This window comes from Argiope bruennichi, chromosome 5, assembly GCF_947563725.1.
Source record: "Argiope bruennichi chromosome 5, qqArgBrue1.1, whole genome shotgun sequence".
Classification (NCBI taxonomy): Eukaryota; Metazoa; Arthropoda; class Arachnida; order Araneae; family Araneidae; genus Argiope; species Argiope bruennichi.
In genome coordinates this window covers 117,057,869-117,083,210 of record NC_079155.1, presented here as the reverse complement: position 1 = coordinate 117,083,210, position 25,342 = coordinate 117,057,869, and the positions used below count along the sequence as shown (strand labels likewise).

Below are 25,342 nucleotides of genomic sequence, written 5' to 3'. Positions count from 1 at the left end.
TCGATTAAACTTTATACATGATGTTTGTTTCTAGCAACTTGACTTCTTTTACATCTTCCTCCGTCTGACTAAATGGAGTTTTTTTATGAAATGGCGAAATTTTCCCAATTTATTTCTAATAACATATTGCAATTACAATAATCTACTAAACGAAGAGTTGAATTAAATACAGCGTTGCAAATGTTCAATGAAGCAGTTTGAAATCTTTATACTGTTTGCATTTGACTATTACCATTCGAAGATCAGAAATAAGAACAATTTCTGGGTCATGAACATTAGCCTTTTATATGAATAGAAGTGTTGCTCTTACATACAGTAGATGGAATTTTTAGAATGTTCATAGCTTCATAAAATCTAAAGAAATTAATAACTGTCTTAACCCTTAAAATTTCTTCATAAGATGCAAATGCTATTTTTTTTCCCCTTGTCTTATATCTGGAATACATTCCTAGTGAATTTATATTATCTCTAAAATTGATTATTTTTTTAAAAAAATTAGTCATTTTCTTCAAATTTGTAAACTTCTTTCAGATTTTGATCGCCATATGTGATGTTTCTTTGTCTGTTTGGCCAGGTACAAATAAACAATAGCTACAAAGCTTAACAGCCTAGATAAATAAAACAATTGTTAACCAGTTTGATGTAATAAATGATTTTTATCATATTTTAATTACAGGTTCCATCAAGGAATTGACTTTTTCTTAGTATGTGCATTCAAGTACATGCCAACGTGATAATACATGAATGCAACGACTTAAATTCATGGAATTTGGTATGTGATCTTGATACTAAAAGCATAGATGTACATCAGATTTTGGTTTAAATCATTAAAAGAAAAGTCTTCCAAAGGGAATCTCGTCTTTCTCTATTCTATTATGAAGTACAATACGCTTATGAGCAGATCAGCAAAAATAAAAATCTGAGTACATGTGACGTTTATGGCCTTGCTCAAAATCCACAAATTTAAGCAGATGGAAGGCGATAATACTTTTACTGGAAAGTATGCAAAGAGATCATTCTCGTTGGTGATAGCTAACAATGTGTTTATATATAGATCATTTTTTAAATCCTTTGCACATCTTTTAACTTTTTGCACTTTTTCGCTGCTTTAAACTATTGATTCAATCGTCATTTACATTACCAGTCGATCTGTAACTGATGTACCAGCTTCCAGAATAACGATGAAATTGCACATCTCCAATACATCGACTGTCAGTTCTTTGTCAAGCAAATCCGGCATCTCACAGACTTCGTTATTATTCATTTATTACTGCAATTGCATGGCAAGATTGACAGCTTCTTCCATTACACAGTCCCCTTGTGTTATTTTAAAATTATTTGTCCTAAATAATTGTTATTTCAATCACACTTTTAATATAAAAATCTTTATTATTATTGATAAAAACTGTTATTAATAATTATATTTAATTTATTAATTTAAGTAAAATGGGATTGACTTAATTTATTTATTTAAATTTTATTTTATTCAAAACACTTTACTTGATTTATTTATGTAAAATGTTTTCTAAGAAATTCAAAATAAAAAGGAATGAATTTCTTTAAAGCTTTTGTTTTAGTTCCATATTTTCTCAATAGATGGAGTCCGTGGAATAAATGCATATAGAAGTTCACATCAGTGAGCATAGATATCAAAACTGTTTTGTATATTTCAGGATCATGTATGACTCAAAAATTTATTGCATCTTGTCCTTTGCCGCTATATTCGGAAAATTATCGTTTATCGATGCCATCAAATTTGTCATTATCTGGATTAGTTTCTCGGCCTCTTTTAAAATAACATTTATATTCGAAACTGAGCAATTCCCTCTAACCATTGTGTCTGGGTTAGCGCAGTTCTTGTAAAGTAGTTTATATGTACCTGTAGTTTTATCTTCGACAATGACGAAGCAATGAGCAACGAACAGAGCGCTGCTCTTTTTCTGTCACAACTTATATTTTGCACACGACACGTAGGAGAGTCGTAGCAGAAACCCGCTTCCAGTGCCTTGGAAATGTTACATATGCTACCTACGCCTTGCCATCCTCATTTAATTACGATAAAAGAAAACTAGGCCAGATAGTCTCGAACTGGATACTCAGAATGTACTGTATTTCACTTTCAGTTAACGTATGTTAATAAAGTTATAAAATATTAAAATCCTGCTTATATTAACCTTGATTTGATTTTATTTAAAAATGATTTACAAACAAGGAATCAGGAAAATTTACAGGAAAGCTTCTATGAATAAATTATTTCAAAGAATATAATTCAAATATTTTTTTCTTTTCTTTAATTTTTTTTTTTTTTTTTGCATTTCAATTGTATTACTGTATAACTGGTTTGTAAAATTATATATTGGTTTCAGATTAAATTTCCAGAAAATGACACATTGTTTATTAAAATAAAAATGAAACAATATGAATAAAGATAAAAAAAAAAGGCAATATGCATAAATAAACAATTATCACTGAAAAATTCATTTTAATTATGAACATATTTACAAAATATACATAAATTATTTTAATTTTTCTTCTTTTTCTGCTGTGGATCTTGAGATTGTTGATATTGCTCTATGAGTTCATTCTGCACATCTGTTGCAGCAGGTGCATATCTTGCATATTCCATTGTGAATTCTCCTCTACCTTGAGTGCTTGATCTCAACTCGGAAGTGTATCCAAACATATTATTTAATGGAACCTAAGGAAATTGAAAAAATTATATTAAAAACAGTACATATCGCACATCTAAATTTAAACAATAAGCGATATAGGATTTTTAAAAAATGCAATATTATTCACTCATAATGTATTCCATAAAAATGTACTTATAAGAAAATAAAATCAATGTTTTCATATGAATCAAGTTTCCTAACACAAATTTTTTTTCTCAATGACTAAGGTGGCATGTAATTGTGTATGCATATGTATATACACAATTTATCAAAAATAATGATGCATAGTTAAAAAGTAATATGTTAAAATATTTTAATAAAACAGTGAAAACTAAACAAATGTAATAAAACTATTTTCCAAAAGACATTAAAAAATTTAATGTGCAATGAAATTGCAAAGAATTGTTTTTATCAATACAATCCATTAATAATGATGAGAAATAATCACTGATATTTAATGCATTGAAAATTTGCATAAAAGTTAGACTTTACTTAGAAATGATCATACATAAATCTAAAACAATAACCAATCTACAGCACAGTTAAAGCTATCTTTGGTTCTGATAAATCAAATATGCTAACAGCTTAAAAAATAATGTATATTAACTTTAGAATAAATGAGTATTAATTTTTCAACATGAAATCTTTGCATGTGGCATAGCAAAAGTATTAAGATAAAAAACAAAATAGATGAATTTTTATTATTAATGTATCTTTTTCTAGCAATTTCAATGGAAAGAAGATGTTTTTAACATGATCTTAAAAATTAAATTAACAGATCATTCTAATATGTCCATTAAACAGACTTAAGGATTTTATAGGGGAAAACAAAATTTGATTTATTCCATGAAAAACAAAAGTACAAAAGTTAATAAAATAAAAAAAATTTGATTGACAGTAAAATTTATTTTTAATATTTATAATAATAATAAAGAAATTTAATAATTCATTTAGTAATTTTAAAAATAAAAGCAATTAAAATTTTTAAAAATTGAAAATAATAATTTTTATAAATAAATAATATAATAAATAGATGATGCATAAGTGTTTCAATACAATAATTGTATAATACATTTCAAAACAAATAGTACAATTCATATATAAAATTTTAAATTACTTTTTTTAAAAAATTATTTTTAATTGAATGAATAGCATACAATAAAGTCCTTATGTGAATTAAGGAAATTAAAAAAAATATTCACATATAAACATTGAAAAGATACTAAAAAACTGTAAACAATTCAGAAATTAAATGTTTAAATTATATAAGTCCTACTGAGAGTATTTGAACAAATTTTAAATATTTAAACCAGCTATTCAAAAGATTAATCAATATTTATTTTAATATATTATTTTCTTTATTTTTTACAATAATAAAGAAAATTGTAAATTGCCAAATGGTAGCATTATGCATTATAGAATTAAAAATAAATACTCTTTATTAACATCTGTCTACAATGATCTTGAATTTGTAAATAGTAAATTGTTGATTTTTTTCCATACAAGACAAAAAATATCTCTTACCTCAGCAACTACTTGAGCCCAAAGACTATCAGAACCCATAGAGATAACAACACCACTACGTTTAGTGAGTTGTGTAATGACTGCACCTTGATATTCACTGGGGACTGTCACTTCCACCAACATGATTGGTTCCAAGATATGCCACTGACCATATTCAAATACTAAAATTGGAGACCCAGTTAATTTTTTTTTTATATAGAACTGAATTCATACCAACTGTATTTTATTCATACAAACATCACCAATATCTTTTTTTTTTCTTCTTCTTCTTCTTTAAATTATACTTTCAGATTGTGTATTTACCCTGTATTAAATTATTTTAAACATATACATTATAATGTTCCGTAAATAATTAATTTTAAATAAGTATAAAAACTATCAAGCAAACATAAATATCTAGCATTTTTTTATACTTTTAATAAAATCAAAATAAAAAATTACCAAAACAAAATATCATTTGATTAGAAATAAAGACTGAAAGCTTCATAAAAATATATTTACATAGGGAAAAAAAAAGAAATATTAATTTATGATAGGTTGTTGATTTAGTTTAGTAAAATGCAATCGGGGGTAAGATATTATTATTTGCAATTAGAAAGAGCGAAATATATTTTTGAAACTAATATTATTTTTAAAAAAGGGCATTTACTTAAAATTTTCCATTTTTTAAAACTTTTAAAATTTAAAACTTCATTGAAAAAGCAAATGTTTAAAGAACTAAACAATTTTTTTCATAACTTTCTTCTACCAGTGTATGACAACATATGGCTGTATCAAAAAAAAAAAAAAAAAAAAAATTAATGTAAACAAACATAAAAAAAGGAATCATATATTATTAATGAAATAATCCTCTTTGGTGGTTTGCTGAAAACATTGGTTATGTTTAAGTTCAGTGAAATCATAATCATTCAGTAAATGCATAGTTTGGTAATCACAATTCTTACAACAAAATATTTTTAAATATCAAATTGTGATGCTTCAAAAGTCTGTTTTTTGAGTGCACAAATCTTCCCAATGGAAACAACTCACATGATGTCACATTTACATGAAAAGCATAACAGTTTACATTACTCAAAACAATGTTTTATATAGTAATAAAATTTCTTGATATTCCTAATGTAAACGATTCAACTGATTTCAACATCAAAATGGCAGGGAACATTTTCTTCAAAGTATATTCAACATGTTAATAAATATTAAATCATAATCTTTCTTCATATGGAATGTGCTATTTAAGATCTTAAAAGGCTTTATTAACAGACGTCATATCCATACATAAAATGAAATAAAATAAGAAAAAAAATCATTAAAGCTCTACCAAATAATACAAAATAAATAAATGTAAATTTCATTCCTTAAATTACAACAATGGAAATATTAGGAAATGTTTGTAAAAACAATGAAAAAATTTGTTTTATTGCAGTGATGAAAAATACTGCTGCAAATTATACGAAAAATATTTTTAAAAATTATCAAAACTCATGAAAAATACTGCACAGCTAAACTGAAATTTAAAAGACACTGTTTTGGATTTTGCAATGGGGTAACATTTCTATTTGTTTGAAAATATTCCTGCAAGCTTTAAACAAGAAATAGTAAAATTTTGCTTAATTTTTAACAAAAATTTCAAAATTACAAGCCTCAGGTATCCATTATTTTTATACAAAGTATATATTTTTTAAATTTGGTAAATCTAGATAAAAAGATCTGTATACTAAAGCACCAATCGACAAATATTTATTTGCTTTGATTATTTAAAGATATATGAAAAGAGAGCAATATAAATGATTATTTGTGTACTGTTTAGATTTATTTTTTTAATTAACTATAATTCTTGATTTGTAATATTACCAATATAATCTATGAATACTTAAATGAAATCTACTTAGTTTAACAGATTCCAAAACTATAGAAGAAACGAGCTGAGGAGTTGAATGCTAAATATAATAATCAAAATTCATTCATTCAATAATATTCAAAAATTACTTTTGATTATTATTTATATTTACTATATTTTCTTCTTCAAAATCTAATATTTCACTTTATATATTTTTAGGGATTGGTCTTATAGTTATGAACAATCATCCACCATGTTAGATTAATATGAAACTTTTAGGCAACACGTACCCAGGTTTTACATGCATATTTAGTTTTATTACATATTTGGTTACACAAGGATTCAGCTTGCAATAATTGAATCATGAAAGTGAGATCCTGCATCAAGTTAATGGTTATGTAAAATTCAGTAGATTCAAGAACATGGATAAAAAAAATTACACCAGGATATGAACATTTAATTATCAAAAACCATTAAGGAAATATAAAATTTTCAGAAATTTCAAATATAACTTTACCTTGCCTCACAGCACCCCAAGCAGCAGACATAAATGCAATTTCATTTGAATCCACAATATGATGAGAACCTGTAAAATATTTACTGAATATCAAAACTAAAGCAAGATTATCAACATATTTTTCATCTAATTTTGGATGTTTATTAGTAAAACAGTAAATGTTTTTTAAAATAATCTTTTTCATGTATAAAGGCAGTTTCATTTATAAGATTAGATCTATTTATTCACATAAATGCATTGAAGAAATTATGCAGAAGTAATTATGAAGAAATATTAATTCAATCAAAAGAAATCATATGTTTAATATGCATTTGGAAATCATCCTATACCAAAATCCAATATAATTATTAAAAAAATTTCAATTATATTTTTAAGTATACAATTTCCGCAGCAAAAAAAAGTAATTTTAATTTATCAAAATGATGATATTTTACAAGATTTAGATGAATTTTTAAATAAAGATTTCTTAACACAAAATAAGAATAAAGAATTAAGAAAGGAATATTGAAATATTTGTACCATCTACACATATACTTACCATCCATAAGTATAAATTCAACACCAGAAACTTTATGCCCAGTTAATGTACCTTTTTCACACATCATTCGGAAACCCTGTAGATTATTTAAAAAGTTTAACAAAATTACAACCAGGGAAACAAAATTGGAGGTAAATAATTTTAAACTTTTCTCATGAATACATTATTAAGTTTTTTAAATTTGCATTTAAAATATCTTTTAATCATCCTTCATTATCAATAAAAAAAGAAAACAATTTTAAAGAAAAATGTTTCATTTCATTTATTTTCTCCTTTATTTTTTAAAAGATCTAAGTGCATAAAAAAATAGAATAGAATCATTATATAATATATATATTCTGGTAAAGAACTGAGCTTGTCTAAAAAAATCAAAGAACACTTTTAAAATTATCCAAACATAATAAAGTTTTTAAAAATTCATAATATTCAACTGATATTTCTTTCTACTTAGCCTATAAAGCATTATTAGCCTATATTAGCATTAAATATTTCCTATTATTCTTACAAAACTTGTTTAAAGAATAGCATGAAAAAGATTTTTGTTCGAGAATTTTGGATTTTATGCAATATCAATGAATTTAAATGAAGTATATTTTAATTTAATTTACTTAATTTATATAGTACAACTTAAATTATTTAATTTTGCATTAAAATTTAAAAAAAAAATATTTGAAAATTTATTAAATTATTGAATTAAACTGCTAAATATTTAATTATATTATATAATTACATAGCATTTTCAATATCCAATCATTATTTCAGTTTCAAAGATACACTGCTATCCTACCCCCAATTAAATGAACACATGAGAACTATAAGATTAGAAATATTCGGGAAAAAAACTTACTTTTTCTATAGCTGGAATAAATTGTCTTGGAATATTTGTACCCATAGTTGCATCTGTGAATATTACTTTAGTATTCTTCTCAGGAGGTAAAGGCTAGAAGAATATGAAGAAAATTAAATGCACAGAAAAAAAATGGAATAATTTATTTAACATTAAATAAATCACAATAACATACAAAAATATTGAAAGACTCTACATGTTATGCTTTATAGATAAATACAGATTTAAAAAAACAAATGCAATTTCAATCTGAATAACTTAGTACATTATATAGAGATGCTTTTTCAAAAATATGAAACTCAAAGTAAATTTCAAAAACACTGTATAGTTTGGCAGGAAGAATTATTACAGAAATAAATATCATATGCGTGATTATTAATATCAGCACTTTTTGCTCATCTTATGTTGTTTAGATCAAGAGCATTCAACTGAGTTGATTAACTTTAAGCTGAGCTTCTCTAAAATTGTAGAATTAGCAGTATTGCTTTTTGCCAAAATTGATTATTCTTTCATATGACCAAATTTCAGTCTTTAAGCACAGTTCCTCTACAGAAAAAATGCATAATAATCAATGTGTTCACTAAAATAAAATTTTAATTCCCTCTCAAAACTATAGCTCTTATTTGTTATTATTATACCTTAAAAAAAATTGAAGCCAGCATGCAATGTATGAAAAAACACATAAATATACAATTTATGTTTGGAACTTAGAAACTTAAACTAGCTAAAATATAAGTTAAAAATAAGTATGATTAATATATATATATATATATATATATATATATATATGATGGGGGGCACACATCATAAATTCATGAGATAAGAAATAATACTACATTTAAAACAGAATTCTTCCCAACCCCCCAAAAAACAGAAAATAAATAACACACAATATACATTATAAAAACCAAACTATATTTTAATGCATTAAAAAGATAAATTATACTAATAAGATGCAATACATAATATTAAATTTATAAAAAATAATTAAATATTAAATTTATGGTTCATAAATAATAAAAAATATCAGATTTTGGAAAAACAAAAAAAGTTAAACTATACATACCCTCATTTTTCCTATTACACCACCATACTGACCAGCACCTCCACTCTGTTTCTTATGTAGGTAATCAAATTCACATTCAGCAATTAGACTCTCCCTAAAGGCTACTTTTGGCTTTCCTAATATTACAGGTGTATTATATTCACGCTCCATTCTCTACATAAAGAGGAAATTAATATGAATGATAATCAAGCCAAATTCAAAAATACTATATATATTTTTTTCAAATTCCACAAATATATTTTTTACCTGAGCATATATTTCTAGATGCAATTCACCCATTCCTGATACAATAGTCTAGCAAGAAACAAAATAAGTACAATTAGTGCCAAAATTTTAAATCTATTGCTCAAATTAACAAGAAGTACTGAACTAAAAAAAAAAAAAAAGGCATATTACAAATTTGAGACCAGACAAAGAACTTCCAGAATAAGATAACTCAATGATTATGATACAGGTATTTATTGCAACAAGGAAAACAGATTTTTTTGGTGGCATACAAGAATTATAAGTTTTAAGCTACAATTTGCTAAAAAATTTTAATATCAACAGTGTGATTAATATAATATAAAAAATAAAACCATCATCATTATTACGTAACATTTCTTACTTCTCTGCTTTCGGTATCAAAATGCACTCGAAAAGTAGGATCCTCTTTAGTAAAACGATTAATGGCTTTGGAGAAATTGTCAGTGCTCTTTTTATCCTTTGGCTTAATGGACATAGAGACAACAGGATCTGGAACATACATGGGTTCCTAAAACAAAATTAGAAAATTATCTATAGAAGTAAAAGCAAATATTTTAAAGGTATTTCTTCTTCCCACTAATTCCTTTGGAAACTGGAAAGGAAATTTGGATTTTCGATAAAATTTCCCAGTTTAATTTTAACAACTTAAACATGCATAAAATAGACAATTATCAAATAAAATTCATGCTGATTGTTGAATGCAGATGTAAATTAAAAGTTAATTTGGGACACATCTTCAAAATATGTAACATAAAGTTAAAAATATATACTATCAAAATATTTTCTTTCCTTTTGCATGCATCTGATATAAGAAGAATGATTAATTGAAACACAAAACTAGAAATAAGATCAGATGAATAAAAGTATACTAAAATATGAAAAAATAAGATATAAGATAATAAGCTAAAATATAAGATTCATGCACTCTAAACTATTAAAATACCTAAACTATCTCAGAATATAAATAACATTTTTGTTTCAAAACACATACAAAATATTAGGATTATTACTAAGAAATAAAAATAATTTCAAACACGCATTTTTAAAAATATACAAACCATTGTTATCTTTAAATTTTTGTCAGTCACAAAAGAGTCACCACTGGCACAATCAACGCCAAAAGCTGCAATTATATCCCCAGCATATGCTTCTTCAATATCTTCCATTTCATCAGAATGCATTCGAACTAAACGAGTTGCCTTATGTCGTTTTCCAGTTCTGGCATTATAAATATACTCTCCTCTTTTAATTTTGCCTTGGTAAATTCTTAAGTAAGTAACTTGCCCAAACCTTCCAGCCTAAAATTGTATTTAAGATATTCATTATCTAGAAGGGTTTTTTTTAATGTAGAAACAAAAGAAAATCGAATAGTGATATACATAATTAGACTAATTTAAAACTTTGATGATTGTCAAAATGCAAAGCAAATTTTAGAATTATTAATTTGAAAGTTTAAAATGTGGTTTTTTACAGTAAAAATATTAAAAAGTTAGAATAAAAATAATTACACATTACAATACATCAAAAATTGAAAAGGATATTGAAAAGAATTCTTATATATTTAGCACAATTTGTGAAATATTTTAATATTTTATAAAGATCAGCTGCAGTTTCATTAAAGATATTGAAAACTGTTTTTCTTCTAATTTTAAGAGTGCTTTTTTTTTCACAACTATTATACAACATGATAGAGTCAATTCATTATCTTTTATATAAATCAACCTTGAAGACTATAAAAAAACATTCCTTACAAAAATAATGGTAACAAAAAGGAAACTCACTTCAAGCTTGAAAGCTAAGCAAACAAATGGTTTTGAATCATTCCTTGCAGGATCCATAAGAATTTTCTTTGCATTGTCGCTGCTAAAATATAAAAACTTTTTAAGTAATTATTATTTTGAAAAATTTTTAAAAACAAACATGACACAGACTTTGAAAAAAAAGTTGAATTTCATAAAATAATGAATTAAACCAAACATAATCATGAGGGGATAAAGTAATAATATAACTGAACAAAAAAATGAATCAATTTATACAAAAAATACAGGAGATAGGAACAATATTACAGAATTATTATGCAAAAGGAAATTATTTCATCAAAAGAATGATAACATTTTATGCCAAAAAGCTAAAATCCGTATTTCCGTCACATCCGACTCATTTGTTAACCTATATGCTATGTTTTATCATTAACTTACAGGATGAAAGGCTTTTTTTGAAAGTATAAGAAAAAAAATTATATGCTTGAAAAATAGATTAGACTTTTAAAAAAAATTGCAGATAACTTGCTAATCAATTATGCTCACAAAATTATAGGCACTAGTCCTATTTGCAGACAATAAACAATTCCAAATTTCAAAATGATTAGGATGAATAATTACATTCGAAAAAACATTCAATTATAATTATACAGTAAATCAGTTAATATCAATACAGTAAGTATAAAAAGTAAATTCTGAAGTTGAGAAACATTAGATTTTTGTTTTGTTCTATCTGAATTCACACAAAAACTTCTTTTAGGATAAAGAAGTAGAAGGACTTTTTTTTTTTTTTTTCAATTTTAAAAAATAAAACATATATCTGAGTCTGTAAGGAAGGTTAAGAGTACATAGGGAAACTGCTGTTGATAATATTGTTAATCTGTTTAAAAATAATTTGCAAATATTTAAAAATTAATTCATTATATACTCCAGATTATGCCTTAAGATATCACTTATGGGGTGAAAATAAAAGTTAATAAAAATAATAATAATAATGAATACCAGTAAAAAGATTGTCTTTTTATTAAACTTATTATATTCTGTAAATAAAAATGCATACTGAGAAAAGGAATTCCTTTCATATTAGTTTTTTGTTATATATCATTTAATTATTTCATCTAAGTTTTTCAATCTATCACTAGAAAAACAGAATTTCAGTTTTGCCAATCAAAAAGCAGTTATATGTACAATAAATATAACAAGTCTAACTATATTTATCTATAATTAAATTTGAACAAAATTATTAACAATAATGAAACATTAACATAAGACTTTTTCACAATACATATTAAACATACACTAAATAAGATATACAAATATATGCTTCACAACTTTTGATTATGTTTAGAAAAAATTGTTTAAGACCAAATCAGCTTAAAACCAAATAAATATTATTCATATAAAAATGCTAATTTAATCAAATATTACTCAACAATAATTCTAACGTAAAATATACCATAATATGAAAACATATTATAGTCTGTTAATTAAATGCACATAAGTTTAATTTTGAGATTTAACCAGTACTATTAATTAAAATTATTTTTGCACTTTATTTTTAAAAGGTATTAAACATTAAATACTTTAGAGAACAAATTTAAGTATTGAAAGCATAACTTTCATTGTTTTTCTTTCATTTAACATAAATAAACTGACATAAAATTAAATGATTTGGAAGTATATTTTATTAATACATTAAATAATATTTTATTTTTTGTGAAATGAAGACACAGACAGAAAGAAGAAAACAAATATAATTACTGAATCAAACTAGTAATCATATTTGTAAGTAATTACTTTATATTTTAGTAATTACTTTATTTTTAGAATCAATAATACTCTAAATTTTCATTGAAATAGATATGACAATAAAAATGTATAGCAATAATTTTTATCCTTTTATCAATATGAAAAGAAATTAATTACAATAAAAATCTAATGAAGTACCCAATAATACTTTTATATTAGTAAGTAATTGTTTTAACAACTGATGTCTTACTCTTCATTTTCAAATGCATAATTTTCCACTTCAGATGGATTAGGCAAATAAGCATTTATGGCATCCAACAATGGTTGAACACCTTTGTTTTTTAATGCCGAGCCAAGAAAAACAGGAGTAAATTTTCGCTTCAAGCATGCTCTTCTAATAGCATCCTATGAAATAAAGGTAAAACAAAAATTAATATACATCTGTCTTGTTTCTAGTAAAATAAAATATTTCAAATTTTAAAAAATGACAAAAGAAAAATTATTCAAGGTTTAGAAAATTAACAATCACTTAAGTTTTCAAAAAAAAATCTGCCATAGGAAAAATAGTGTTTTATTTTCCCCTCTCTGAAATATAATTACTTGATTGTTTATGGATTCTCCAGTCTTTTAATTCACAAATGTTCTATTTTTATTTTCAATTTAAGAATATAAATAGCCGATTAAGAAGTATGCATTATTCATTAGATCCTTTTATTTTTTTTTATGCAATTAAAACACACTGCAAAAAGAAAAGTGAGGATAAACTCTTTTTAAAACTTCATAAAATAAGAAAGAAATAAAAACTAGTTACCAAATCAAACTAGTACACTATATATATATATATATATATATATATATATATATATATATATAGTTGCAAACCCACTTCAATTACAAAAATTTACGCTGTGATCCCAAGTTGAGAAACAAAAGACTACTGAGAGAGGAACTTTAGAAAAAACTAATCAGAAACAATTATTCAACAAATTTCATTAAAAATTTCAAATGACTTTCTAAATGACTTTTTCTTATTAATTTTGAAGAATTTGTGAAAGAAGAACTCTGATGAGAGTTTTGGTAAGTGCAGTTTCAATAATTCTGAAATAACTCAAAAGTTATTGTTTTACTAATTTCTTAGAATTTAAAAGAATATACAAGAATTCACATATTTCTTATAATTTAAATAAATTCAAATATTATTTTGATGTACAACTCAAAAATGGCAATTGCAAGCATTGCAATCAAATTAAATGTGGGGAAAACTTCTGCAAAAATTATTTAAAATATGAAATTTTTTGCAAGCACACAAATTTAAATATGAAAAAAAAAAATTAAACTATAAAAAAATATGTAAAATAAATAACTTTTGGTCATCAGCATAATTTCATATTACTACAAATTTATTCCAAATTTTTTATATGATATTGAATTATGAAAATTACCTGAATATCTTCAACACTGATTGACTTTTCTGCAAGATACAAATCTGCTATTGTTTCATCTGCATCAACTAGAGTTTCTAATAACAAAAAATAATAATAATAAAAATTAAATGAAGTCAGCAGTTTTAGCAATGAAAAATATTTTATGGATAATTAACTCACTTGATTACTAACTGATTCACAAAGAATATCGGTCATATTTAATTTCAATAAAATCTCTTATCAAAAAATTTGATATTCATAATTCCCAAAGTAAATTTTTAGAGATACCAGATTTTTACAGATATTAAAGATATGTCTATTCTGCATACAAACTACTCTGTTGATGCCAAGATATTCTCTCTCCAGTCAAAATCCAAAATTGTGCAAATAAAACTAACATTAAAAAGTGTGTGTGTGCATTTTAATTTTCAGATGAAGCAAGAATTATGTGATGATACTTTGAAAGCCATAATAAAAAAGAACCAAAATTGTCCACGGCTTTTTTTTAAAGTCTGAAAAATTCCTCGAATTCTCAAATTCCAAAGCAAATATTTGCAAAATTTGATAGCTGTATATTTAATAATCTGTATGTTGAGAATTAATGCTTAGAAGCTCATTCACCTTTATTATTAGTAGAGATTTCTGAAAACACAATACAGAGTAATCTAGTAAAGTAAGAATTTAGTTTCTTTTTCTGAATGGCATTAATTACTTTACCATGAAAATAGTTAATACCGTGGACTTTATCAACTCTTAACACAGATATACCTGAAGAATTTATTTTATTTTTGCTTTATATCTTCAATTCATTTATTATTATTTTCTTTCACTAAGACTGGATAGGAATCTGAATGGATCAAGAAATATAAATATTGATAAAATTTTTGAAAAACAAATTTACAAAAAATCACAACAGATCTTTGTAGAATGACAAGTATTATTGCCCCATGCTTTAAAAAAATGTCACATTGTTTCTTTATGCAATAACTTTTAATCAATGAACCAAAAATTGAAATCAAAGCTTCATTTATATCCATAATATTGCTTAATTTTTTTTCGTTAACACCAACATTACCGAAAAGTTAATGCCTGACAAGCAAGAGTTTAAGCTTTTAGCCTAAAGTATTGGATATTTTACATTAGAAAAACATTCTTTCGTGGAGAACCTTTGAAACATTATTCCTATTTTTTCATATTACATGTGTGAGAATGTATTTTAGAAAATAAATCAAATGGAGTATAAACTGTTTTACAAAATAGGACAAAAAGAAGCGAGTAAACAAAAAGATGCAATGGAAATAAATATGAAAAGAAAATATTTTTAAAACATACTACTTTTACGTTAAATTTCAATGGAATTCAAAAATTACTATTAATTTCATTCCACTGCTACAAGCAAATTTTATTTATTTGATTTGCTCATGCTTTAAAGTGTCACTAAAATAAAATGCCACAATTAGCTTACTCATAAATGCCACACATTTGAATATAGTTCAAGAAACATTTATTGTTTATTTAAATTAATTTTTAATATGTTAATTATTTAATGGATTTGTTTTGTTCGCAGAATTCTTCACAATTTGAGATTCATTGTTTGATTTAATTATGTTAATTAGCTATTTATTCTGTTCATAAAACATTCTCATCTCTAGGATCATTCCTTTCTCTTCAATAATGTCTGAGGTGACTGAAATTTTATATGCAAACATGAATTTTTTTTTTTTTTATAAAGCATTATATAGTTTTCAAAATTCTTTTCTATGTAGCAATTGCAAGATCAGAAAAACATGTGATAATGGGGGATTAGAAATTCATTTCATGGATTTTCAGTTTTATGAAAATAAATTAATTCATAGATTAAAGGTTCTGAAATTTATGAATGTAATATTTGTTTTATTAAACATAATTTTTTTAAAAAATCTTTAATAATTGTTACTTTATTATTAAGCATTTCTATTTAAACAAATGCATTTTTTTTTTCTTTTTTCATTCAAAATATCATTTTAGTTACTTACCTTTAGCCTACTATAGATCTGCATCAAATGTCACAAAATTATCATAGATTTATTTGTTGCATTTCAGTAATTTTTCTTACACAATAACATCAACAATATATTTATATTCTAGGCAAATTCTTGTTTTTTAACCTACCAATTAATTTTTTCCTGTGTTTTTCAATGTCATTTGCCATGTCAGCAGGTGGATCATCTTCTCTGATTATTTCTCTAAAATGCAAGAATAGTAAATTATAGGAACTTCAATTGCTTTTTTACATACTGAAGCTAATAGATATATGAACATATGATTAGAATAACAAGAAGATTCATTTGATTTTTATTTTGGTTAATAAATATTAAATGATTATGGTACAATAATTCAATAAATAATGATTCACTATATAAACAATAATACAATGATTCAATACATAAATGATAATACAATGAATCAATAAATAATAAAAATTCTATGAACTATACAAAATGGAGTATATCATGGGAAAAAAATTAAAGCACGACTAATATCTTAATAAAGAAATTAAAAAGGCCATCAGTATTTGGCTTCTGTGCATAAAACATAGTTTGACCATCAACAACTACTGCTCTGCAATATTTTCTTTCAGCCTTCTGTTTTGATGATTGATTTGAAACGAGTTCCTAGTATTAGGATTTATGTGATTTGTTTTATGTGACACTCAGACTCTAAAAACAGTAGATTATATATATATATATATATTGGTAATTTTTTTAAGAAGAAAAGTGAATGATAATTGTTAGAATTAAAATTTAAGAGATTACATATAAGAAAGAAGTAAAAAAAATTAAAGTAAAAAATGCCTTTACCCACATTCTCCTTCAAAATAGATAGCTTTCTTTCTTATGATATCTACAACAGCTGTAAAATTGCTTTCTAATCCTATTGGTAATTGAACTAATGCACAAGGCATATTCAATTTGGATCTACAATAAAAGAGAATATATATATGAATATTAATACTTAAAAGTAGCATAAAAAAGAATTTATTCATTATTAATAATCACTACTAGAGAAACATTGCAGTAAAAAAATGGACTATGTATCTTAATACCACAAATCTTATTCTTTATAACCATAAATTTTTTAAGAGTAATCACTCCATTTTAGTCATTCTTGTCCCTAATTAAAAAATTTACTTGACACAATTTAGCCCACTACCTTTCTCTACAAATTTACCACACTTAACAGACTAACCTCCAATCAGATCTTCTTTTGTGACCTCAACATTAATCAAATATTTGTTCTCAAATAAAAATAATTACTCTCTTGAAAGATTAACAAAGACTGCAAATACAATGACTTGAAATAATTAATATTACTGAAAGCATTAAATATTAATACATATAATTGACTGTTCTTAAAATTTAGAATATGTCATCGAAAGAAATAACTAACAAATAAAATAAAATAAAAGAACAAAATTACCTAACTTGTTCTGTCACTCGATATGGATTACCACCCATTCTATCTAATTTATTGATAAAAGCTAAACATGGAACATTGTACCGAGACATCTGACGAACTACAGTCATTGTCTGTGATTGAACTCCACCAACACTACACAAAACTAAAACTGCTCCATCTAAAACTCTTAATGCTCGTTCTACTTCAACAGTAAAATCAACATGTCCTGGAGTGTCAATGATATTTATATTCACACCATTCCACTGTACATATGTGGCTGCAGATTGAATGGTGATTCCTCGTTGTCTTTCTAACTCCATTGAGTCCATTTTTGCTCCAACTCGATCTTTACCTCTAACCTGCATAGAAAATATCCTTTATAAAAAAATAATAATGCAACAGGACAGTTATGATGCATCTAAAATTGCATATTTTATTTTTAAAAAAATCTAAACTTATCTGTAGGGGACTAACTTCTTGCAGCTGGTCTGCATATCATATTATTCTTTGTTAAGAGAAAACTCTAGAGCTCTCAAATAAATGCTTATTGCATGAGGTATTTAAAGAATATACAAGGAAGAGTATGCAATATATAAAAATGAAAGTGAATATACACAGCAATATCTACTCCTTCAACACTGCAATTCTTAATACCCAGTCCCAGATGCTTCAGGAACAATGTTCGTTTTCGCTATAGATGTTCAAATTTTGTGAGAAATGGATTCTTTAGGAATCACAGATAAGGGAGAATTGAGTGCGACTGACTAGAATTTAATAGATTTATTTAAAAAGGATTTAAAATTAGTAAATGGGAGATATGAAACTAAATTGTTATGGAAAGTTAATTAAGACAGAATCATTCACTTCTTCTTTCAATTGTCAGATAAGTCACTAAAAAAAAATTTAATATGCACGAAAAATTAAAATCCAAAATTCTTCTAAATTTATTAGGAAACAAGACTATAAATGTAATGGGTTTAATTGCTGAAGAGGAATCGACTAATTGTGAGAAAATCAAAACTATTACTTTAAAGGAATTTCCAACCAACTCCTCAAGATTATATCAACCAATTTCAATTGTCATAAATCACAAAATGTAGTTATATACAGTTCATTTTGAGATTAAGCACAACTTTTGAATATTACTACTAATTGCAGGAGGTAAAGGGCTATAAAATGGTGTGAAATTTAATTGCGGTGGATAAAATCTGCGATATATTCGAATGCATATTACTGTTAAACAAGGGAAAACTTGGGACAGATCGCAGCAATTAAGGAGGGAATGAAACATTCTCTCATCTAAGGGTAAATCCAAACCTGGTGCAACTTGTATGAAACCATTTGGAAAAAAAAAAAGAAATATTAAGGAAATTATTAGAATAACAGTAATTCCAATTTTTAAAATGTTTCAAAACATTTATTTGTTGAAAGTGAAGTGTGATGATCAATTCATTTTATGTTAAGATACAAAAGATAACCATTCTTTGAGTACATGCCTTGTTTTAAAAATTTCTTGTTAATGAGAATGAAATTCAAAAATCACATAAGTTTTGCTATAAGTGTTTATTGCCAAATTGTGAATGCAAAGAATTGTTTCTGTGGAAAGCCTCATCTTTAACTGGTTTATTATACAAAAAAAAAGGGGGGGGAGACATTATATTCTCCCTTTGGAAATTGATGAGTCAATACAGTGCAATAATTCTTAGATTTTGAAATCACAGGGTTGCACCCAAATCTGAAAAAAAATTCCCTATGTTTTTTCTGTTTACATATTCAAAATATGAAGAAATGTGCGAATAGCACTCTTGTGAATATGGTTTTAAGGAGTGGGAAAAGCAAGGAAAGGAAACAACAATCTAACATTATTTGAAATAACAGCATATTAAAAGGAGGCACTAAAAAAACTAATTATTAATAATGATTAAACTTTTTTTTAACCTTTAAAATACTTTGGTTAAAACTTATCAATTCAAACTGAATCTTTTCTACCTATGAATTGCTTGCAATTCCAAAGAACAAAATGATTCTTGCAATAGAAGGAATGAGTTTATTTGTTGAATGTTATGTCAAGCATTAAAAACATACACCAAGATTCATACATTTAAATAAAACATCATGAATACATTGAGTAATGCTATATGAAATTAAGAAAGAGCACTTCATTGACCTACAGAGGAAATTTCTGGTAACCATGCAGTCTGGAAATATTAACCATTGCAAGAATTATGCAAATAATAGCTCATCACTCATTTCAAATACCATTTCAATTTTTCATCTACAAAGGCATAATGAATGCCAAAATAGTAACACCACCTCTTGCTGAGTGAGTTGAGAATTCCAAGGAAATTATGGTGGTAATCCTGCTTTCTCTTTCGGTCTAAAGTACACAAAGAGATCCTGCTGGTGACTGACAGCATCAACATATAACTACTCCTTTTCTATGATTAAATTCTCAAGACAAAACCAAACCAATTTCTCTTCACTCTCCAAAAAGTAATGGATGATGATTCCACTTGTTTTTTTTAAGAATCCAACACAAAATCAAATACTTTGTGTGGTTTCAAATATACAAAAATAAAATTCAAAGAGTTTTCAAGGATCGTGACAGTTCCTGTTAATGCGAGAATGAAGAATTAGATTATGATCTATAATAGATTTAGAGCTTTGTAAAATTTATTTTGAATTCTGGTATAAAAAGTTTTTTCACCTCAGAAAAATATGAAAAATTGTTTATTCAAAAATATTGCCTATTTCATGAATATATATTTAATTTTATAAATTCAAATGCAGTATTTATTAAATATAAAAGTTGGCACCAAATGCCAATTACCATTTAGCATTGGAGATATCAAATTTACATTAAGTTCTCCTACCCTTACTTAGAAAAGCATGTAATTTTTCATTAACTCTTTGGTATAAAATTGCTACATTTGACTTACATTTTGGCTGCTTTTTAATAAAAAGAACAATCTTAATAACTGAAACAGATAATTCATATAACAGAAAAAAAAATATACTTACCTCATGCATTTCATCAATGCGTCCAGTATAATATAAAAGTCGTTCTGTCAGTGTTGTCTTGCCAGAATCAATATGAGCTGAAATGCCAATATTTCGAATTTTTTCAACTGGTTTGTGGACCTGTTAAAAATATTTAAATTATATATAAGTATTTCGTACTTCTTTTTTAACATAGCTACTTAAATTAGGATTGAAAATAATGAAATCAAACAGTGCACTTAGATAAATACACTACATCACAATATGTTAAGTAAAATTGAATCACTGAGACAGTAAGTAGCAATATTTTAAATCAATTAATTTAAGAGCATTTTTTATTCAATGCAGAATTATTTTTCAAAATAATGTAGATATTTTTTGTAGATATGTACATTATTTTATAGATACCTACATTACTACTACTACTTTCTAAATAATGTACCTTAAAAAACCTTACCTTACCTTAAAAAACAATGCATGATATATCAATTTATTATTATATTCATTATTTAAATATAATTCTAATAATCATTTAAATATAATAACTTTATAATTGTTTTCAGAATTGATACAGTTGACTTTTCAAGAAGTCAACAGATTTATTCATTCAACAATTCATAGCAAAAAGGAGTTAAATAAATTTACTTACTGTTACTTTGGATACATGACGATATAAGGAAACCTAAAATAACAAATACATATACATATCATAAAAAAAAATTATAGATAAATTAAAAATATAAATGGTGTAATCAGATAAGAAATTATACATGGACTTGATTATAACATCCAAAATAAAATCAAACTTTTAAAGACTATATTAAGTTACTTTTTTAAAGTTACAATATTTAGAAGGGAGTAATTCTAAAATAAAATCATTATATTAGCAGATGTAATTTCTGAAATTTAAAACATACATTTATATTTCTTAATATATTTGATATTTAAATTTCCATCATATGAACTAATAATTCTATATTTGAAAACATTATAAAAAATTCTGTCACAGTAACAGATACACTGCTACAATGTATTCAGAAAAAATCAGTCTAAAAACAGAGTAATGGAATTAATGATTTCTAAATTTTGTTGTGAAACTTTTTAGTATAATAATAATAATACACTTTTATTTTCATATTTAAAATTATAAATGCAATTAATAATTGAAAAACTATAATTTTACCAATGTATTAAAATGCAAATAATTTTGAATTAATCACAGATCAGAAAATTTAATAACTAAGCAAAGATTGATGTAACGTGTAGAAAAATTTCATGAAATGCAAAATCATATAAATATATCATTTCACTAATTATAAACGAACATATAAAAATCTGTAAGCAATTGCACATTAAAGAAACAATATCTATCCCTGTGCAAACTTTTAGTAGAAAAAATTATTTTCTACTTCCTTTATACAATATTTACATGATAAAAATACTGTGACTTGAAGAAAAGAATGGTAAATAAGATATTTAATAACAACCAATTATTATGTTCTTAATTAATCCCCCAAATAGGCTATATTGATTTGTTCTGTTTTTCTTGCTCAGCTCTAAAGCAGATAATTCATACTTATTTGTACATTTTCTTAAAATTCCATAAATGAAATGTTTTTAAGATTTTAAATATTTAATTTAAATAGGATTTATCAATCAACATGATAAAATAAAATTTATCAATATTAAAAATTTTCCTCAAATCTTAAGAGTTAATTTTCAAATAAAAATAATCAATTGACTCTGTAATAATAGATCCTATAGTTAAGTATTACATAACATGGTAGGTCATATGTACTCATAGATATTATTTTATAAAAGGACAAGATTTATCACAGTAGAATAAAGTTGCATTAAGATCCCAAATGAAATTACTTAACTTTCTAATTAGGGTCAGTTTAGATTTATTAAGTTCTGTTCTATATTTTAAAATAGATATTTATTATTTCATATAAATTAATTTGAAAGCATCCCATATATGAATTGAAATTTGATAAGTAGAGTGAGAAATCTAGATTCAAGATGCTATAGAAATCTAGTTTTTTTTTTTTTCTTCTTTTTTAATAATGTTCTGCTTATTATAAAATATACCTTTGATGTAATATAGTTTTTATGGAGGTAAAACTTTTTCTTACTAAATACATAAGTAATGCTAAAGATAATGTAATGCTAAACTGGATCAACATTTGAAGAAAATAAAAAAAATTACAGGAAATAAACTCATGTTTTCCATGAAGGTAAAAATAAATCAATAATGTAATTAAAAAAAATATGTAATAAATTTAAATTCCAGCAAGAGGGACTTTCATTCTGATCTACAAACTAAAGTTCAATTTCTTATTAAATGGCTAAACTATGACAATTTGTAGACCTCTGGATGATAAAACTGAGCAACTAATTGCCAAATGATATAAGGTCACATCTTTTTGGGAGGATGTTGAAAGCAAAACACAAGACTTTAAATAAATGCTCAAATTAATCAAACAGTTCAATAAATCTGTTCATACTCGAAATTAAAATAAATTTATGGATGTAAAATGAGCAGCCAGAAAATCTTGTAAAGAGTTACTAGTTAAATACGACAGAATTTTTTTTAGTGAAAATTTCTATATAAATCCTCTAAATAATAACACAGAGAATGTTGACCTTCACATTTCATTAACATTAAAAACCAACATCAACAGAGATAAAATCGCATTATTTAAGTAATTAGTAAGTACAAATATGTGACATATTAATGGAACTAATTAATAGATGCTATTGTATAGAGAAAATTTTTAATTGTCTTGAGAAAAAAAATTGGGGCATCAATATCAGAGGGATTGCACGTGTTTAGCAAAGCCGGCAAAATAAATTCAAGAAATTATATAAAAAAGTATCATACATAGTTTAAAGGTTTGCTCCTTTTCAAATAAACTATAGCTTTATAACTTCTCCAAAGCATTGTGTCGGTAAAATAAATAAAACGAAACAAATATTTACAACTATTCCAAGGGTAATGATGAATGATGTAACATATAAACAGATGGTTCGAATATACATTCACTTAAGTGTACCGTTCTATACTGAACGACAGCAATGGATTCAAATAATGCTCATGTCATGTGATGTTAGCGTAAGCGTAAATTGAATTCTTTTGAGCAAACAGCAGAGAGGGAAAACCACAACATAAAGACATTGTACGATATTTCTACTATGTTGTCGATATTCTGAATGCCATGCAATATTATGAAGATATCAAACAACATAATTGAGTATTCTGTGCCATTAAATCCTAAGGATAATTATGTTTCTTTGAAGACACACCTATCAGAACTATGTCTTCGAAATGTTAATGTATAGAAGTGAGCGATTCTGGAACCGAAAAGATTCGTAATTAAGGATTAAAATCCTCAAAGATAAATAAACTTATTAATCGATAAATAAACTCATTAATCACTAAATAATATCGTTAATAACTGATTACCTCAAAGGTAAATGATATTTATAATCTTTGAAATCGAATACGCCTTTTTGAAAACGTCTTTTTGCTGTTTAGAGTGGTCCACGTTTATAACACATTTATTAAGTAAAGAAATATCCTCTACTGCTTTTCTTTAATATAATAAAGTTTATAGGCTAGTATATAATCTATTAGGTGAGACATTTGCCATGCATAGTACAAAAGTCTTCAAAATTCTGTACAGGGCAAACTGGTGAATCTAGAGTTACCAAATTTGACACTGTTACTTCTTAAGTGAAAGAGTTTCAATATGAAAGATTTTATATAATATAGCTTTGAAAAGTTTAGTTAGATTTTTTAATTAAAAGTCAGTCATCAACAAGTTTTCACCAAGTAATCACACTGAATAAGAGTTACCAATGTTGTTTTTATGGCGCATAACATTCCATTTTTAAGAAAACGCCCAACAGCTCTTTAAGTTGAATAACTGGCATAGTTCACTATACTATAAAGGACACTCCCAGATTTTATTCCATGGAATGTCTCCCTTCTTTTGGAAGTCAGAAATACTTAGGAAAGGGTTGTACCATGGCCGGTGATGGTCTTTAGGGCTCAACCACAGTTCCCGCCAGTGTTGCTGTTGCGGCGATCCGGTCATTCAAGTTTTCCCATGTGCGGGCTGGTCGATGTAATCAATCAATGACTTACTCATGATTTTGCCTATCTGTTATTACTCTAGTTGCAATTTATATCCAAAGCCAAAAATCACACGTAGAACAAGTCACTTGTGGCTATCAAAAGCCCATCCATGATTTCGGTAGCACGACTTAAAAAATTTGAGACCGAATTGGATAACAAATCAAAAGAGTGGACAAGCAGTATCCTATTATTGCCGGAGCGATGGTGGACATATCGAACACTTGAACGTTTTTTATTTGGCGAGAATGCTATTAAAATTAATTTTATATTAATTTATTAAAAGTATTATATAAAGGAAAAAATTTACTAAGCAATGATCATTACATGCCTCATATTAATGTTTTTTTCCAGGCATTAAAAATTTGTTTCCCTTCCTCTCTCTTTTAATTTGATTTGTTCACATTCATTAAATGTGACTTTTACATTCGAAATTTCAAATAATTTTATGATTAATGTTAAGAAATTGAAATAAAATATGTGCGCACCATTTATTTTTCATAAATGCATGCCACTCAAACATTGATACAAATTTAATTTTAAAAAACATTTTAGTAAAACAATATATTAGTATATTATTGGAAAA

General features: G+C 25.4%; 1 protein-coding gene across 2 annotated transcripts; it reads right to left on the bottom strand.

Moving 5' to 3' along the window:
* Positions 1-2,462: 2,462 nt before the first annotated feature.
* On the bottom strand, positions 2,463-23,682 carry LOC129969592 (elongation factor G, mitochondrial-like). 2 transcript variants are annotated; one of them, XM_056084230.1, is made up of 18 exons: positions 23,503-23,682; positions 21,268-21,300; positions 20,640-20,759; positions 17,640-17,977; positions 17,021-17,137; positions 16,332-16,405; positions 14,199-14,275; positions 13,007-13,161; positions 11,029-11,107; positions 10,306-10,545; positions 9,609-9,755; positions 9,248-9,295; positions 9,002-9,154; positions 7,936-8,028; positions 7,089-7,164; positions 6,551-6,619; positions 4,197-4,357; positions 2,463-2,698 (listed from the first exon to the last, which is right to left on the bottom strand). In XM_056084230.1, exons 1-18 carry the CDS (start codon positions 23,560-23,562, stop codon positions 2,522-2,524), a joined length of 2,217 nt encoding a protein of 738 aa, XP_055940205.1. In that variant the 5' UTR covers positions 23,563-23,682; the 3' UTR covers positions 2,463-2,521. The 2 variants fall into 2 exon arrangements, with proteins under 2 accessions (XP_055940205.1, XP_055940204.1); XM_056084229.1 differs by having other exon boundaries at positions 11,029-11,110; positions 23,503-23,679.
* Between the last annotated feature and the right edge of the window lie 1,660 nt (positions 23,683-25,342).